At 36.2% G+C, this 19,311-nt stretch overlaps 1 protein-coding gene across 1 annotated transcript in view; it reads left to right on the top strand.

Annotated features, from left to right (window-relative positions):
• zc3hc1 (zinc finger, C3HC-type containing 1) overlaps positions 1–19,311 on the top strand; it is a 53,067-nt gene that overhangs the window by 11,722 nt on the left and 22,034 nt on the right. The window contains exons 7-8 of the mRNA XM_039760995.1: positions 4,072–4,312; positions 16,103–16,312. Coding sequence (XP_039616929.1) covers positions 4,072–4,312; positions 16,103–16,312 — 451 coding nt within the window. The remainder of the gene's footprint in view (positions 1–4,071; positions 4,313–16,102; positions 16,313–19,311) is intronic.

Genomic DNA, 19,311 nt, shown 5'->3' with positions numbered 1-19,311 from the left:
TTAGAAAGAAAATATTTTCTTAAACTTCTTGACTCTTTTACCCCTTATTGTGGTTTTCGACTTTGCTTTAACTGACTGTAAGGAAAAAAGTGGAAATATCAGAAAAAATACATTTTTATTACAGAATTAGCTGCACAAAATCTTAAATTGGCCCTAGTGTGTGGTTGGGGTGTGTGTGTGTTCATTCTGTGATGGACTGGTACCCTGTCCAGGGTTTGTTCCTGCCTTGTGCCCTTTACTTGCTGGGATGGGCTCCAGCAAACCCCCACGACCCTGTTCAGGACTTAGCGGGTTAGATTAACATTCAGTTAAATTACTGAATGACTTATTGTAACAAAGCATTATGGAAAGCAATTTGTATTTCCAAGTTATTGCTCAAATAAAGAACGTGGCAAATGTGTTACTCTAGTTTCTTCATTTTGCAAAGAACTGCTTGTCACTTTGACTTGCTTATCGATACATTCTCTTAATGGATGAGGGCTAAAGAAATCCCAAGTCAAGGTCTGCATCCCTGTCAAACCAGCTTTACTTCAGGGAAGCAAAAAAGCTTAACAAAAGTTACCAGATAGAAACTTACCTGATGTAGTGTATCGGCATTCAATCAATTTTTCTGACGTGCATCCTATCCTTCAAAAGGTCAAGAGATGTTTTTAGCAATTTCTTTTTAATGATGCAAGTGATCATCTGTTTTGCGGCCTTCAAAATGAGTTGAGTGACTTTTAAGCATGACAATACCCCAAACACAGAGCATTTAGAGTTATTCTATGTGAACTCCATTGGACATTATGAGCAGTAATTAAACCTATAACAATATTTTGCTCACCTGCAGGTTTTGTTGCCATAATTTTTTTTTATCTTTACAAGAATGTCTTTTGATGGAATGCATTAGAGAGAAGTTACTAAAGCTGTATTAAGTACAGTATGTGCTAGTTTATATAAAAATACAGATTCCATATATTTAAAAAAATCTTCATATCATTTGAGAAAACCTAGTTTTATGTCTCTGCGAAGTAAACCTTCAGAAGTTACTGAGCAAACAATTCTCCATTCAGTTGTAAGATTTGATTATTCTTGTATTAAAATTTTGTTGAAAATGAAAAAGTGCAAATTCCAGATTCTTTCTGAGCCTTGCTTATCTTTTATATCATTGTGATAAAAGAGTGGCTAAATGCAATTGGTGGTGCAGTGGAGCTAATAGGTTTTGTCTATATGCAAAGTGCAAAGAACACATTACAGGTGCTGGTCATAAAATTAGAATATCATAACAAAGTTGATTTATTTCAGTAATTCCATTCAAAAAGTGAAACTTGTATATTAGATTCATTCATTACACACAGACTGATGTATTTCAAATGTTTATTTCTTTTAATTTTGATGGTTATAACTGACAACTAATGAAAGTCCCAAATTCAGTATCTCGGAAAATTAGAATATCAATTAAGACCAATGCAAAAAAAGGATTTTTAGAAATGTTGGCCAACTGAAAGGTATGAACATGAAAAGTATGAGCATGTACAGCACTCAATATTTAGTTGGGGCTCCTTTGGCCTGGATTACTGCAGCAATGCGGCGTGGCATGGAGTTGATCAGTCTGTGGCACTGCTCAGGTGTTATGAGAGCCCATGTTGCTCTGATAGTGGCCTTCAGCTCTTCTGAATTGTTGGGTCTGGCGTATTGCATCTTCCTCTTCACAATACCCCATAGATTTTCTATGGGGTTAAGGTCAGTCGAGTTTGCTGGCCAATCAAGAACAGGGATACCATGGTCCTTAAACCAGGTACTGGTAGCTTTGGCACTGTGTGCAGGTGCCAGGTCCTGTTGGAAAATGAAATCTGCATCTCCATAAAGTTTGTCAGCAGCAGGAAGCATGAAGTGCTCTAAAACTTCCTGGTAGATGGCTGCGTTGACCTTGGACCTCAGAAAACACAATGGACCAACGCCAGCAGATGACATGGCTCCCCAAACCATCACTGACTGTGGAAGCTTTACACTGGACCTCAAAAAACATGGATTCTGTGCCTCTCCTCTCTTCCTCCAGACTCTGGGACCTTGATTTCCAAAGGAAATGCAAAATTTACTTTCATCAGAGAACATAACTTTGGACCACTGAGCAGCAGTCCAGTCCTTTTTGTCTTTAGCCCAGGCGAGACACTTCTGACGCTGTCTCTTGTTCAAGAGTGGCTTGACACAAGGAATGCGACAGCTGAAACCCATGTCTTGCATACGTCTGTGCGTGGTGGTTCTTGAAGCACTGACTCCAGCTGCAGTCCACTCTTTGTGAATCTCCCCCACAGTTTTGAATGGGTTTTGTTTCACAATCCTCTCCAGGGTGCGGTTATCCCTATTGCTTGTACACTTTTTTCTATCACATATTGTCCTTCCCTTGGCCTCTCTTTTAATGTGCTTGGACACAGAGCTCTGTGAATAGCCAGCCTCTTTAGCAATGACCTTTTGTGTCTTGCCCTCCTTGTGCCAGGTCAATGGTCGTCTTTTGGACAACTTTCAAGTCAGCAGTGTTCCCCATGATTGTGTAGCCTACAGAACTAGACTGAGAGACCATTTAAAGGCTTTTGCAGGTGTTTTGAGTTAATTAACTGATTAGAGTGTGGCACCAGGTGTCTTCAATATTGAACCTTTTCACAATATTCTAATTTTCCGAGATACTGAATTTGGGTCTTTCATTAGTTGTCAGTTATAATCATCAAAATTAAAAGAAATAAACATTTGAAATACATCAGTCTGTGTGTAATGAATGAATCTAATATACAAGTTTCACTGTTTGAATGGAATTACTGAAATAAATCAACTTTGTCATGATATTCTAATTTTATGACCAGCACCTGTACATGAATGAAGTCTGCTGTTCAAAGACAAATGACTTAGAGCTATTAAGCACCTGCATTCTGAAATGTGATGGAAAGATGAATGAAATAACATTTCTGTTTTTAAATGTTTGTATACTGAAAGGTTAAAATCATTTAAGTATTACTGCTATTCTTAGCCTCTTAGATTGTTGTACTGAATTACAGAATAATTTATTAGTTTTGTATCTGGAATTAACAGTCAAACTCATAACACATTGTGAATTGTTGGTTTAGATCTTAGCTCTTTAGCTAGTTGGTAGTAATTTGTACCTGCATTGAAGCTAAAACTGTGTGTAGTGGTGTGTGTGGTATTTTTTTTTTTTATAACCTGAACAGTCTCAGACTGTTGCTCAGACATCTGTATGTGAAATCTGCATTTGTACTTCGAGGGTTTTCTCAGTATTGGAATTTATTTTCATACCACTAAATACGCATTGGTTGGTTCCCAGTAGACCTCATTTGGTTTGTTAATGTTACTGTTTGCTATGACTAATATGTTTTAAATGATTTTGCAATATTGATATTTGTTATAACCCTATAAATGCATCATTGAACTGCTGTTCCATTGCTGTCTACATGAAAGAACAGTACTAAACTTCTTTTGACAAATTCAATATAGTTGTAATCCTCTGTACTAAAGTATTTTCAGACTGCTATAATTATATGTATGCACTTTTAATCAGCAGAGCAAACCAGGCACTTATTAGAGATGTCTGTTCTGAATAAATTCTGATTGTGTCACATTGATGATTGATCATCTTGCTGCTTTATATGTTCTACTTAAAAGTGCTTAAAACATTTTCTACATGTATGTAACCACTCTATTTCCCTCAATAAGGGAAACAAACTGCAACTACAGTATATCAAACTGCAATACCCCATGTTTTGTAATTGAATTTTCCAGTCTTCAAGACAACCTTCCTAAATTTTTCAAGGTTCATGATTAATGAGTGATAGGTGTTGATAAGTATGTAATTATGTTGCAATTGTCTTGCAGTTAAAAGCAGCACAGTATAACCTAGGGAATTATATTTACAATATTTAGCTACTTTATATTGTTTTTCTTTGTCCACTTGAAGTATTTTAGTATCAGTTGTTTCTTTTATTATCCTTGTGAACATTATCTTTCAATATTTTACTATTTCTTTGTTGTAGACGTAGAATTGATGTAAAAAGGTCTTGTCTGATATGTCTTTATTTCTTGCAGTCAGTCTTTAGAGACATATAGGCTACCAGTGATCAGTTGCTCCTTGTGCTTGAGAAAAGTGGGACTTTGGTCATTTCAACAAATTGAGAGTGCTGTTTCTGAAGGTGTGGATGGTTCAGGAGTTAATTCTTCAAATCTGAACACTCAAGAAGGACGAGAAAGGCTGACTCCTACATGTGTATCACCATGTCGGATGGTTCTCCGTAGTCAAGACTCTGCACGGTCACAATGTACTGAACAGGTATAACACAAAATTCTTATTTTGTATTTTGTGGTTCATGTGCTAGTGACTGAACTCGGTCATCTTTAGTTGTATACAAGATAGCTGTTATGCAGCTTAACACCAGAATCCCTGAAGCCTGCGAAAATATTTGTAATGCCGGGTCACCTTAATTTTACTTGCACCTCCTCATCACTATGTTAATTGCACACCGATAAGCACCCTTTTTGTTTTGCAAATGTGTCAGTTGGCTGAGCTAGCCAGCCAGCCTGCTATCCCATCCCCCACTGAGGCAGCTGATGTGAGACACATACTGCTCACAGCTGAAGTCTGTTTATCTGGGAGTGCAGTGTCTGGAATTGTATAGGAAAATAATATATCATTATTTGAAATACATACATTTCATGTGTGTTCTGTATCTACAATGATCTGTGTAAATGGAAGATGACATTTCTGAACACAATTATAACAAAATATTTCTTATGTTATAGTAATAACAACAAAATATTGACGTGAAGACTGGTATAACACAACAAGTGTCCTTATTCAAGAATAAAACCAAAGAGAAATAAATTGTTCAATTTACATGTTTACAAGCCAAATATCAATTGATGCGACATAAAGATGTTTGCGTCTTTCACAGTGGAAACGCAGCAGTCTTACAGATATCTACTTCACTGGTGCAGGGGTTAGAAGTGCACCAACATAATCAAGACGTTGCCGGTTCCATCCCGAGTCCTTCTGGCATTTAGCACTTTTAGTGGTGGACTGCTATAATTGTTACTATTGTACAATAAAAGCATACATTGGATTTGAGTCTCTAACAAATCATTGAAACAAGTGTGCTTTATTCAAGAATAAAACCGAATACAAACAGACTTCAATTGTGAATACTGTATTTTGTGTCTGACTTCAGCTGCCTCGGTGGGAGATGGGGATTGCAGGCTGCCTGCCTTTGGCTGATTAACACATTTGCAAAACAAAGGCACTATCAGTGTGCAATTAATGGAATGGTAAGGAGGTGCAAGTAAAATAAAGGTGGTCCGACATTATGAATATTTTCCCAGGCTTCAGGGATTCTAATGTTAAGTGTGTTGAATGGATTGAGTGCAAATTACATTTTTACAGCTATTTTATAGCTATTTAAAAAAAAAAATAACTAAATTTTCCACATGATTTTCTGACTGAACTGTTTTAAAAAAAAAAAAAAAAATATTGGAAAATGTTTTTCGTACTAGTGGTGTCTCCGATTTTAAGGAGCTGTAAGATGCATCTTTAATGAGGAGTTAGTATTCTATATATGCAAAAGTATTTTCACTTGGAGAAGTGAATATCCTAGAGTAAATTTTTAAAATGTGAAGTACTGCATCTTTGAAGTAAATATTGTTAATGCCTTTAACATGTATACATGTATTTGGTTGGGCTCAATTGTTTAAAAAAAAACAAAAAACATTTTTACTTATTTAACTATAGATCTGTAGGAAGGATCTTATCTAGGTAACATCCTGGTTAATCACAGGGCACACTTCTGCAAATGCGGAGACTCGCTTTTAACAGGCCAGTTTTGAAAATGAGTTAATTTAATATGCTAATTTAGCAGTAGCAGTACCTTGAGAAAACCAGTGCAAATTAAAAAAAAAAGTCATTGTTACACAGAGAGAATGTGTAACTGTGAATTGAACTTGGTTTCCCAGAGATGTGCTCCTCTGTCTTTCACATCAGTATATATGAAGTACAGTATTTTGTTGAGTACAAGATTATTACTAATTGTTTTAAATTTTAAACTTTAAATTCTGATTGACATTTTCCATATCAAAGAACTAATTAATATTGTATGCCTATTTAATGTCTTTTGTGGTGTGAAAGTGGCAGTAATCATACTAAAAGTTCCCTATTATTCATAAAACATTTTCATTATACACGCTGTACTTTTACATTTTCTTCGCAGACGAGGAACAATAATCAGGTCAATAATTAAAGGACACAGTTCATTATTCTTGACAGGTTATTGGCCCGGTCCAACTTGTAAGTGGGGGAGTTGCCGCCTTTTTCTTTTTTTTTTTTTTTTTTTTTTTTTTTTGAGACTGCAATGTGATATGTCTCAGTTGTCTTTCATTGTAGTCCTTGATGCATAACTGTTTACCAAAAACTACGGCTTTTGACTGTTTTCTGTTTTGTTCCTGAGATTAAATACACCTTTTACATTCAGACAGCTAAAAGACAACCTACGCAGAATCATTGATGAGGAGTTAAGCTTGTGCCCTATGTCTGAAATTAACATGTTAAAGAATTGAGCTATTTTAATGGTGTACTTGCATAATTCATTTGTACTTTAATTGTACATGTTCTGTCCAATGCATAGGAGGACATTGACATTTTAATAAATCCTGGTAGAAGCATGCTGGATGAAAATAAAGAAAAATGACATAACTTAATATACTGTTTACCGCTTCCCCCTTTCAAGACAGGACCACTGATCCTGGCATCAAGCTTCTATATCCAGCTGATGTAATTCTCTGCTCTTTCATTAAACTTGTCAACTTTGTTCAAAATACTCTGCGCATAGATAGATACTTTATTAATCCCAAGGGGAAATTCGCATACTCCAGTAGCAGCATACTCATAATAAAAACAATATTACATTAAAGAGTGATAAAATGCAGGTAAAAAATGTGACAATGTTGAACCTCTGATCCCATCAACCCCAGAACACCAAAATATATGTGGGATTGTTGTATATTGTGAATCCTAAAATTTTGTTTCAAGTGTAATTTCCAGTCTGTACAGATAGTTTCACTTCTTAACAGTTTTCAAAAAGAAAAACTGCAGAAATCATGTCTACAAATTTGTGTTCAAGACAGTGAACTTTAAAAGAAAGTGAGATGAATAGCATGGCAGGTCGGATGACCCGACTTTGAAAAGGAAAGAATGCGTCTGAAGCAGTGAGAAGGCTCGTGTAGACAGTGATTTCCCCCTTGAACAGAAAGAGCAGCTTCTACTGAGACTAATAGTAGAGTTGATCAGGGTCTTTTTCTAAAAAGGACAATAAACGGTCATTCTAGGCTGATTGTATCTTTGTGTCCGTCCTTTCTCCACCGCACCTGGAGTTGGTACATTATATTTCATATGACATGATGAAACAACATTTTACTGTATTTTGTTTTTGTCAAAGCTTAAAACTATTGATTTTTGAAGGGGTCAGTTCCACCTCTTGGAGTTATGTTGTTACTATTGCACTTTTTGGAGAATGCACATGTATTCTTTTTACATACATTAAACAAATAGTAAGCTAAAAATAATGTAGAAATGCAAAAAATTAGGAAATAAAGTTCTACAATGATAGTCTCTGCTGCCAACACAAAATACATTTGTGATGTGATTAATTGTTTTCACACAGATACTTTAAACATTTTCCACTATTATCAATTTCTGCAGAAAGATGATATTGAAGTTTGAATTATATGCTCTCGAGATCACTTAATTTCAGTAGTGTGTGACAAGTTTGAAAGCTTTCTTAAGTAGGCTGAATTGTAGGGCTTGTTCTGATAACCACTGCTGAGGCTGTATTCTGTCAGTCAATGGAGATGTACATTTGCTTTGGTTTGTCTATATATGATTTTTCTTTATGTTCACAAAGATGTTTTGAAAGGCAATATTAGTCTAGTTGTGCTTGCTTGTTTTTATTGAATGGGAAACCAGAAAACCTGGGTAAAATAGATCTTTGAATGATGATTTTTTTCTTATTGCAAATCTTTAATTTTTACTATTTAGTCTATACAGTACACACACACACTGTTTGCACAATTATTAGGCAAGTTGTATTTTTGAGGATTCATTTTAATATGGAACAAATACAGTGCTATCAGTCAATCCAAAATGTTGCTAAACATAAATGTTTAATAAAGGAAATGTGAGTGTGAATATCATCAGGGGAATACATATGTGTGCACAACTATTAGGCAATTATTAGTGTGCATGAAATGAAAAATTTCCTATCTTGTTTGTTTCCATCTGTTACAGTGAGAATAATAAACAAACAACTCAAAATTTACAAATAAACATTTCTGACATTTCAAAACAAAAAAAAAAAAAAATCAGTGACCAATTTAGCCACCCTTCTTTTCAGTAACAGTCATAAGCCTGCCATTCCTGGAGTCTGTCGGTTTCTTGATCTGTTGACAATCAACTTTTTGTGGAGCAGTGACTACAGCCTCCCAGACACTGTTCAGAGAGGTATAATTTTTTTCCTTCCCCGTAAATTTCACGTTTAAGAAAGGCCCACAAGTTCTCAATAGGGTTTAGGTCAGATGAGGTAGGGGGGCCATGTCATTATTCTTTCATCTTTAAGGCCTTTACTGGCTAGCCATGCAGTGGAGTACTTCGATGAATGTGGTGGAGCATTAATTCGAGGTCATCTTGAAAAATGCAGACTTTTTCCTGTACCACTGTTTGAAGAAAGTGTCTTCTAAAAACTGGCAGTAGGTTTAGGAGTTGATTTTGAGTTCATCTTCAACACAAAAAGGCCCAACTAGCTCATCTATAAAAATGCCAGCCCATACCAGTACCCCACCTCCACCTTACTGGCATCTGAGTCGAAGTAGATCTCTGTGCCCATTACTGATCCACGGGCCCATTCATCTGGTCCGTCAAGAGAAACTCTCATCTCATCAGTCCATAAAACCTTAGAAAAAAATCTGTCTTCAGATATTTCTTGGCCCAGTCGTCACGTTTCAACTTATGTCTTGTTCAGGTGTGGTCGCGTTTCAGCCCTCCTTACCTTGGCCATGTCTCTGAACACCTTGTACTTCCGGGCACTCTGAGTTGCAGTTCTGGAATATGACAGCACTGGAGGATAATGGGTTCCTGGTAGCTTTACGTTTGATCCTTCTTAAATCTTTGCGTCTTTTTTTCTCAACACGTTTCTTGCGACCCTGTTGACTATTTGCAGCAAAACTTTGATGGTTCTATGATCATGCCCCAATATCTTAGCAATTTTCAAGAGTGCTGCATCCCTCTGAAAGACTTTTTTCAATTTTTGACTTTTCAGAGTCAGTTAAATCACTTTTTTGGCCCATTTTGCCTGAGGAAAACTAACTGCCTAATAATCATGCACACCTTGATATAGGATGTTGATCTCCTTAGGCCACACCCTCCCTCATTACACAAATACACATCACCTGACATGCTTAAATCCAATAAGCATTCAAGTTTATACAGCTTGGAGTTGGAATATACACATAAAAATGATGATATGGTCAAAATACTGACTTACCTAATAATTGTGCACCCAGTGTATTACAAGACTCGGTCTTAAAAGGCTTTTGCAATATATGTTTATTTCTTTCTTTATCTATACTACTAATAATGATGCTGTAATGGCGTCCTACAGCGGTGTAGCTTTTCCCTTCCTTCAACATATCCAAAACTTTTAACTTTTCGGCAATCGTTGGCATCTTCTGTTGGCGCTTGGGCATGGCCCCTGAAACAATAGCAGGAGCAGATCGTTTTGGAGCCATAACGAAGGGCTTGACTATTTATAAAGATAAACACAAAAGAGCACAAAAATTAACTTTTTACACAGCGAAACACGTTGATGCTGAATGAGCGAGACAAGACTTCCTGGTTAACGCCGTGGAATCGAATTTGGCGCTCCGTCGCAGAGCCAATCCGCACACAGGAACTTAACTACGTGCTCTGATTGGGTAGCTTCTCAGCCATCCACCAATAGCCTCCCTTGTATGAAATCAACTGGGCAAACCAACTGAGGAAGCATGTACCAGAAGTAAAAAGACCCATTGTCCGCAGAATCCTGTGAAGCAGCCAAAAATCTGCATTATATTTTAGATATGCTTACGTGTAAAATCTGCAATAGAGTGAAGCCGCGAAAGTCAAAGTGCGGTATAGCGAGGGATTACAGTACCACTATAGGCTGCTGCTACTATTAGTATTTATATTTTATAATCTATTACAGAAAAGACACTGTTCAGTTGAATGATTGATGGAGACACTTTCTGGTTTGCCCATGGTGTTGAATAGGTATTGCATGTTGTGGAGTTTCAGTGGTATTAGTATCCATTACAGAAATTCTCATATTGTGACAATTCCACTTTTAAATGAAAATGTCTTTATAAATAAGAAGTTAATCACCTATTCTTTTAGGGTGTTTAAAATTTATAGAAGGACTAGCAAAATACCCGCACTTCGCAGTGGTGAAGTACTGCATTCAAATTTTTATTAAGAAGAAAATTAAACCTTTTTAAACTGTGGGACAATATGCCAATAATTATTTGTTAAGATCTCTTTGTATACCATATTGTCAGTTCGGCCCTCTGGTTGTAACATGACCAAGCTGTGCGCTGAGCCTACTCTTGAGCATGTAACTTACAGTTGGCCATGTGAACAGTAATCTTGTCTCAAATCTCACAGCTTGGATTGCTGCTGTCATAATCGGTTTGAGTTTCATGGTTTGTTTCAATTACGACAGTATTTGCAGGATTTGTTGTGTTGAAGTGACATTTGGCATCTGTCAAGCGTTGTAAGCACACAACCGGTTTCATCGATAAAATCACATCCAGCTTTTGAGAGTTTAAACATTCATTAACATCAAAGTGTCCACTACTGAAATCGTCGGGGAAGCCGCCTACCAAATTTCGTGAAGATGGGGCCATAAATAAGAAAGTTCAACATGGCGGACGTTGTCGACCATTATCGACCGTTACGTGTAGAATTTCGAAATGAAACCTGCTTAACTTTTGTAAGTAAGCTGTAAGGAATGAGCCAGCCAAATTTCAGCCTTCTACCTACACGGGAACTTGGAGAATTAGTGATGAGTGAGTGAGTCAGTCAGTCAGTCAGTCTGTGAGGGCTTTGCCTTTTATTAGTATAGATTTCCAGCAACTGTTTATAGGGCTGGTAAATTATCCAAAAATGTAGTTTTTAATATTCATAACAATAAGTATGTATTCATATATATTCAAATGTAGGTTAAAGTGCTATTAGTTTTGCATTTTTATTTGCTGTGCTTCTGTAAAGAATTAAGTGCTAATGACTCATGCACTGTTCCCTGAAAGATGCATGTGAAAACTGCAGGTTTCAAACAGATGTGACACCTAAAAACACAGTCCTTCAGAAAAAACGTTTTCATTGAGAAAGAAAAATCTGATGTAATCAAAGATAAAGCTGAGTTGGGCTATCTGCCTTTTTCTGCCTATAATAAGAAGCCGAGATTAAATCAGTTTGATACCTCAAACACTTTTAGAATGAAGTTCCCCAGCTTTGTGGGTTTTTACTCCTAAATGCCAGAAGGTATAATGTTACCTAGCCATCTCTGTTTTATACAACTTGACACTGTCTTTACTTCTCTTACAATCAAAACAATTTAATATAAATATTTTTTTTCTCATTTCTATATGTATCGGGTGCTTATTTAAAAAACGTTTAAGGGATTTTATTGCTTATTGGAAAGCTACAAAACAAAATATAAAATCACAAGAAGCCTAAGCTATAGTTAGTTCCTTGGCTATCTGAAAAAAGAAAATTGGCTGGCATCGATGGATTTGAGTGTGCGGAAAACAGCTTGATACTTTGCAGTGTGGGGTGCCAGTGCTGCATTACAGGCAGAAGCAACTGGTCAAAGAATAACATACTGTATAGGAATAAATTAAGCTAATTGTCTTTTTTACTTTGTAGAAAACTGAAACAAAAATGTAAATGCAGCGGGGTAGAAAAATCTGTCACAAAATATATTGTGAAGCACCTTCCTTTTACTAATGGCAATAAAAGCTAACTATTCAAAAATAAGAATCGGATGATCCTGGAAGTGATGTTCCAAAACAGATTTGTGCTATACCGAAGTATTGAAGAAAGCATCTCATCTCATCTAATCTAATAAGATTTATTATACACACATTTGAATTATATTCAAATTGTGACATTTGATCTGACAGCCCTAAACCATTCATTTATCAGCGGCAGGGGGTTAACACCGTGTTTCTTAAAGGAATACTCTCAACTAGAGGTCTCTAATTGTGTACCGTGTAGTATGAAGAATGTATAAGGCAATACTTAAATGACGTGCTTATTTTTCATCTTTGTGTCATTAGAGGACCTTATTTTATTGAGGCACAATGTCGTTGTCCCAGCTGGTGAAGTTAGTTCACATTGCATAGCCAGCGATTATTGGTAAGTGGGATTTATATCTGATGTATTATTGGTAGGTCACCATACGATTTTAAACTTCATAATGGCAGAAAAATTAGAAAGGTTACTTGATTGACGAAGCACACAGCTGATAAAGACCAGTGATATGTCTGTATCGTGTGTCTATATAACTTTTCCAAAGAAGCATCACTACAGAGTTGCAGCTAAAGCTTCCTGCTTTCCTTGTTTATCCTATAGCAAGATGGTTTTAAATTTTGATCACCTGCTCTGCTTTCACACTAAGCTTTCCAGCTTCTCTCACTATTTAAATCAGTTCTGATAAATATGCTTAAGCATAGATCATTTTATTCACTTTATAGTAGATATTTCTAAAAGCAATTTTAAATATATTTATACAATATTTTATACGGTTCACTTATCAAATAAAGGTGATAACCAGTATAAATCACATTTTCTTGTTCTCAACAAATTATATCCTTGTACATGTTTTTAGGTCACAGAATCAGTTTGACATTTTTTTGATTTAGAAGTCATTTTGTATTTGTACTTTTTTGCATCTTTTTCCTGCATGCCGTCATTTTGAGACGCAGTTACCACAATATTGCTGTGAATCTCTTGGAGATGCGCAGTGCTGATGCCATCACTGTGACAGGATAAAAGGATGGCACTATGCATTTCTTGGTCATCAGGTTTGTGAATAAATCAAATAAATGTTTGGGTGTCTTTTGTTTAGGGTTTTAATTTAGTTTTCAGACTTTTTATTTCTGTCAGGTCATTTTTGGTTTACCATTAAACTCTTGATGAAAGGTGGGATGGACCCTCTGTTAATGATGTATTTTTCTTAATTGTGACATTTCTTCTCCTAGTGCCTCCATTTCTTTTCCTTTTTCTTAGGTTTTCATTACATTACAGTATTACAAAAATATACAGTGGGTAAGGAAAGTATTCAGACCCCCTTCAATTTTTCACTCTTTGTTATATTGCAGCCATTTGCTAAAATCATTTAAATTATTTTTTCTCCTCATTAATGTACACACAGCACCCCATATTGACAAACAAAAAAAAGAATTTTTGAAATTGTTGCAGATTTATTAAAAAAGAAAAACTGAAATATCATATGATCCTAAGTATTCAGACCCTTTTCTATGACACTCATATATTTAACTCGGGTGCTTTCCATTTCTTCTGATCATACTTGAGATCCCCTTCATTTGAGTCCAGCTGTGTTTGATTATACTGATTGGACTTGATCAGGAAAGCACACACCTGTCTATATAAGACCTTACAGCTCACAATGCATGTCAGAGCAAATGAGAATCATGAGGTCAAATGACCTGCCTGAAGAGCTCAGAGAAAGAATTGTGGCAAGGCACAAATCTGGCCAAGGTTCCAAAAAAATTTCTGTTGCACTTAAGGTTCCCAAGGAAGACGTTTGGGACGACCAGAACCCTTCCTAGAGCTGGCCATCTGGCCAAGCTGAGCTACCGGGGGAGAAGAGCCTTGGTGTGAGAGGTAAAGAAGAACCCAAAGATCACTTTGGCTGAGCTCCAGAGATGCAGTCAGGAGATGGGAGAAAGTTGTAGAAAGTCAACCATCACTGCAGCCCTCCACCAGTCAGGGCTTTATGGCAGAGTGGCCTGTCGGAAGCCTCTCCTCAGTGCAAGACACATGACAGCCCACATGGAGTTTGCTAAAAGACACCTGAAGGACTCTGAGATGGTGAGAAATAAGATTCTCTGGTCTGATGAGACCAAGATAGAACTTTTTTGCCTTAATTCTAAGCGGTATGTATGGAGACAAACGGGTACTGCTAATCACTTGTCCAATACAGTCCCCACAGTGAAGCATGGCGGTGGCAGCATCATGCTGTGGGGGTGTTTTTCAGCTGCAGGGACAGGACGACTGGTTGCAATTGAGGGAAAGATGAATGCGGCCAAGCAGAGTGCTAAGGACCTCAGACTGGGCTGAAGGTTTACCTTCCAACAAGACAATGACCTTAAGCACACAGCTAAAATAACAGAGTGGCTTCACAACAACTCTGTGACTGTTCTTGAATGGCCCAGCCAGAGCCCTGACTTAAACCCAATTGAGCATCTCTGGAGAGACCTAAAAATGGCTGTCCACCAACGTTTACCATCCAACCTGACAGAACTGGAGAGGATCTGCAAGAAGGAATGGCAGAGGATCCCCAAATCCAGGTGTGAAAAACTTGTTGCATCTTTCCCAAGAAGACTCATGGCTGTATTAGCTCAAAAGGGTGCTTCTACTAAATACTGAGCAAAGGGTCTGAATACTTAGGACCATATGATATTTCAGTTTTTCTTTTTTAATAAATCTGCAACAATTTCAAAAATTCTTTTTTTGTCTGTTAATATGGGGTGCTGTGTGTACATTAATGAGGAAAAAAAATAATATAAATGATTTTAGCAAATGGCTGCAATATAACAAAGAGTGAAAAATTGAAGGGGGTCTGAATACTTTCCGTACCCACTGTATATGTTTGCCTATCAAGTGTATTATTTTTGTGTATAACTTGGTTAATTATTGTTTTTCAGTAAATTCATTGTTTCATTTGGCATTCTTAGATTCTCTTTAATATGTTTCCATGTTGGTTTCTCTTTATTTGCTCATTGGCCATTATGACTTACAGTAGTAATAAAATAATGATGTCCTTACTATTTTGCATTAGCTCCTTTCTATATTGTTTGTTGTTCTTTCACTTAAAACTGATTTCATACCTTTTAATTATCATATATTAGCAGGCATTCATTTTCCATACCTGTTTGTTCCATTTGAATGAAAATGTGCTGCATCTGTCCAAAAATAAGCGCAAGTCTTTATTACAGTTTTACTGTAATGCCAGTCTGACAGAATGCGTAAAAGAAGCAAAACAAAACGTAATTTAACATATGGAATGAAAATTCTATTAAATATTTGGTGAACACACTTTTTACTCGTTCCAGTTAATTTAGTGATCCAGGAACTGTAAGGCAGTTGCACTAAGCATTGTCAGTACAATTTTTTTTTTTGAATACCTAAAGACAAGTGTAGCTTTTCATTGTAACTAATCTGTTCTAGGGTAGTTCTTAGTTGTATTTGGATTCCAGCGTTTGTTTGACTTCTTGCCCTATTTTACTTCAATCATTATGTGGATACCTGTTGCAATGATATCTTTTGGTGTCTAGTGGCTTTTTTTTTTTTTTACTGTTCTTTTTCTAGATTGAACAACCTTAGATCTCTCTGACAGTGAATAAATACAGAACATAACTTGTACATCACAGAGAGAGGTTGTATTATTGAGAATTAAAATTTATAAATACAATTCTGTATTTCTGAATATTACAAATAACAAATCCCAGAAAACAGGCTTTTACAGAATGTTGAACTTGGAAAAACAAAATATAATTAAACAGTGAGAAGTAAACTTTCTTTAAGAGAGTGGATACAGTAAAAGAAAAAAAAATATCTGCACCCATCCCAATGAAGTCCTCCATTTTAAGTTTTGAATAGTTTTGATCACCAATAATAAATAAAGACACTAGTTTAATATACTATTAATGTAACTACCTTCCATTATAGTTCTGCTTTTAAAAATTGTACTATGAATATTTATTTTACACCTTTTGAAATTTTATTTTTTGTTTTTATCAGGGAGACATTGCTTCCTCACCCACTCTGTTTCGCACCCGGAGCCGTGATTCACCTAGCCCCATTGATGAGACCAGTGGTCAGCTGTTCAGGACAAAGAGGCCAGTCACTCGAAGCATGGGGCAGGGTGAAGTAGCCAACATTGCAGCTGAAGTGCCTTCCAGTCCCCAGAGGAAAGCTAAACGTATGAGACTCTGCTCATCAAGCAGCTCTGTAAGGATTTGTTTTGCTTATTTTATTGAATTTAATGACTTGATTACATCTATTGGCAGGTAAAGGATTAGTTTGGTATTTCTGAAGTCATGTTTTTTTCCACAATTATGATAAACATTCATTTACCCTGGAAATGTGTGTTGCTAGATTAAACTGTGTTTATAATTAGGGGTGGGAGGAACATTTCACCAGAGATGAGAGTAATGTATAACATAACACCTTATGTAGTATTAATTTTTTGTGTCAGAAATAATATAATGCACTCCTTTTTTTAAAAATATAAGTAATATATTCTTTACCTTGACCTGAAAAGTAATTCCATTACCGTTTAAGCAAACTACTTAAAATCCACACTGATTTTGTTTTTCACAAGTTATTGGCAACAGTACCACTTTACTATTATGTTCTGTCTTCAGTTGTAAAACAACAACATATAGATATCATAGCTTAAAACAAGTTTGCTATTGCACCTTCTGTTATAAACTGTTATTGTTTGTTATATTGTGGGGGACTTGCAGCCCATATCTACTGTGGAGTCGCATCTGCTTTCAGATACTGCTTCCTCGAAGCATGTCTCTGACAGAAAAACATTCACCAAGCATCTTTATGACCCTTATCACAAAACTGAAGGTGAACTAAAAATGACTTGTGAGGAGATGCAGTTTATGTGTACTGCAACAGACATTTGGTTTGTGCACAATAAAAATTTTGGGAATTAATGTACATTTGATTAATTCTAAACTACAAAAGCTGCCACTGTTTGTGATGGTGCAATTGGGGCCCATCACATCTATGATCTACGTCTATGCTACTGAAGTTAATGAGATACATGCTTCATAATCCTGGATTATTTATAAACTGCAACCAGTTTGTGGACTGCCTCTATTTATTTCTAAGAAGTACACGTCTTTTATTGTTAAAATACACTGTAATAAAGAGACAAAAGCACATAAAGATTTGGGGTTTTTCCGGCCCCGTATACTGTACAGTTTGCAAAAATAAAACGTTTCCAGGTCAGTGTTCATACAAAGTACAACGGACAACAGGCATATGGAAAGGGGAACATTTATGAAGAGGGACCGGAAGTTGCAGAGTAGGATGCTGGGAAGGAACCGACGTCATGACGTCATCTTTGGTGGACTAGGGAAAATGCAGAAGTGAAGGTGCGTGGCTTAGGGAAAGTCACGTGTACTATGGCGATGTTTCTGTTTTTCTGTGAACACGAAAGAAAGAAAAAAGGATAGTACCCTGTCTTCGTCCCCTGGTGTGATATGTTACGCTGCTAATTGGGTCTCTCTGCGGCTCCCTATGCGCGTGCGACAACACCCTCTCTCATCTAGTGCTCCTGTCAAAACAGACTGTTCTGTTTTGGAAGTTTTGGGCTCGGCTCAACATAAGAGAACTGCCTTTTCAGGTTTTCATTTTGATGAACTGCTTCTTAAGAGGTATAATAAAAACGTAACGTCTCAAAAATAAAAATGAGCACATAGTTCCCTGATATTTTGGGAGACTTAAGCTAGTATTTTTGCATCTTTTTTACTTTTGTTAACTAGGCAAAACTTGCAAAAACTAAGAAACCAATCACATAACTTTGAAAAGTTCAGTTACATAAATTAATAACTATCACTTTTAAATTGTGTTTTATATACAACAATGGGGTTGCCATGTTATACAAGAGTTTAGCAGTGCTGATTTAAGACCGATAAAGTAAAAAGATATGCCTTTTATTTATTCATTGACTTGTGAATATTTTGCTGTTTAGAACATAAAATAAATTTGACAAACTTTTGTGTGTGCTTGTTTGAGTGCATATTCAATTCCAGATGTGTACTCTATTATTGTTTACTAGCCGAAGCCCACCGTAGCATTCGGCGGTGTAAGAATAGAAACGGAAAATGATGAGAAAGGAATTCAGTATAACAAAGGCTTGGGAAACCACCGTCGCAGTATAACAAAAATAGCAAGGAGCAAAACCAATGCCAATAGTCGAGAGAGTACATTCCTATAGCAGGCAACGGAATACATAGACATATATAGATAGACGCAGCATTCATTGTGTTGCCCAGTCGACATGATAAGTAAGCGCATCTGCCCTATTTCGAGTGGTAAAATTGCCATTTAAACTAATGCAGGTAGACGTGGAAACCGGGTTTTCTGATGAAAAAAACGTTTTAAACAGTATCGTTTACATACAACAGATTTTGGCAAATAGTTTACATGCAATTATTCAAATCCATTTATGCACTAATAATGGCAATTATTAAATAATATTGTTATTATTATTATTACTAGCAAAATACCTGTGCTTTGCAGCGGAGAAGTGGTGTGTTAAAGAAGTTATGAAAAAGAAAAGGAAATATTTTAAAAATAACATAACATGATTGTCAATGTAATTGTTTTGTCACTGTTATGAGTGTTGCCGTCATATATATATATAGATATATATAGATAGATATATATAGATATATATAGATAGATATATATAGATAGATATATATAGATATATATATATATATATATATATATAGAGATCTATAGATATATAGAGATATAGATAGATATATAGATAGATGATATATAGATATATATATACTGCTCAAAAGAATTAAAGGAACACTTTTTAATGGTACAGCATAAAGTCAATGAAACTTATGGGATATTAATCTGGTCATTTAAGTAGCAGAGGGGGTTGTTAATCAGTTTCAGCTGCTGTGGTGTTAATGAAATTAACAACAGATGCACTAGAGGGGCAACAATGAGATGACCCCCAAAACAGGAATGGTTTAACAGGTGGAGGCCACTGACATTTTTCCCTCCTCATCTTTTCTGACTGTTTCTTCACTAGTTTTGCATTTGGCTACAGTCAGTGTCACTACTGGTAGCATGAGCTGATACCTGGACCCTACAGAGGTTGCACAGGTAGTCCAACTTCTCCAGGATGGCACATCAATACGTGTCATTGCCAGAAGGTTTGCTGTGTCTCCCTGCACAGTCTCAAG

This window comes from Polypterus senegalus, chromosome 8, assembly GCF_016835505.1.
Source record: "Polypterus senegalus isolate Bchr_013 chromosome 8, ASM1683550v1, whole genome shotgun sequence".
NCBI lineage: Eukaryota > Metazoa > Chordata > Cladistia > Polypteriformes > Polypteridae > Polypterus > Polypterus senegalus.
This window is presented reverse-complemented; position numbering and strand designations above follow the sequence as displayed.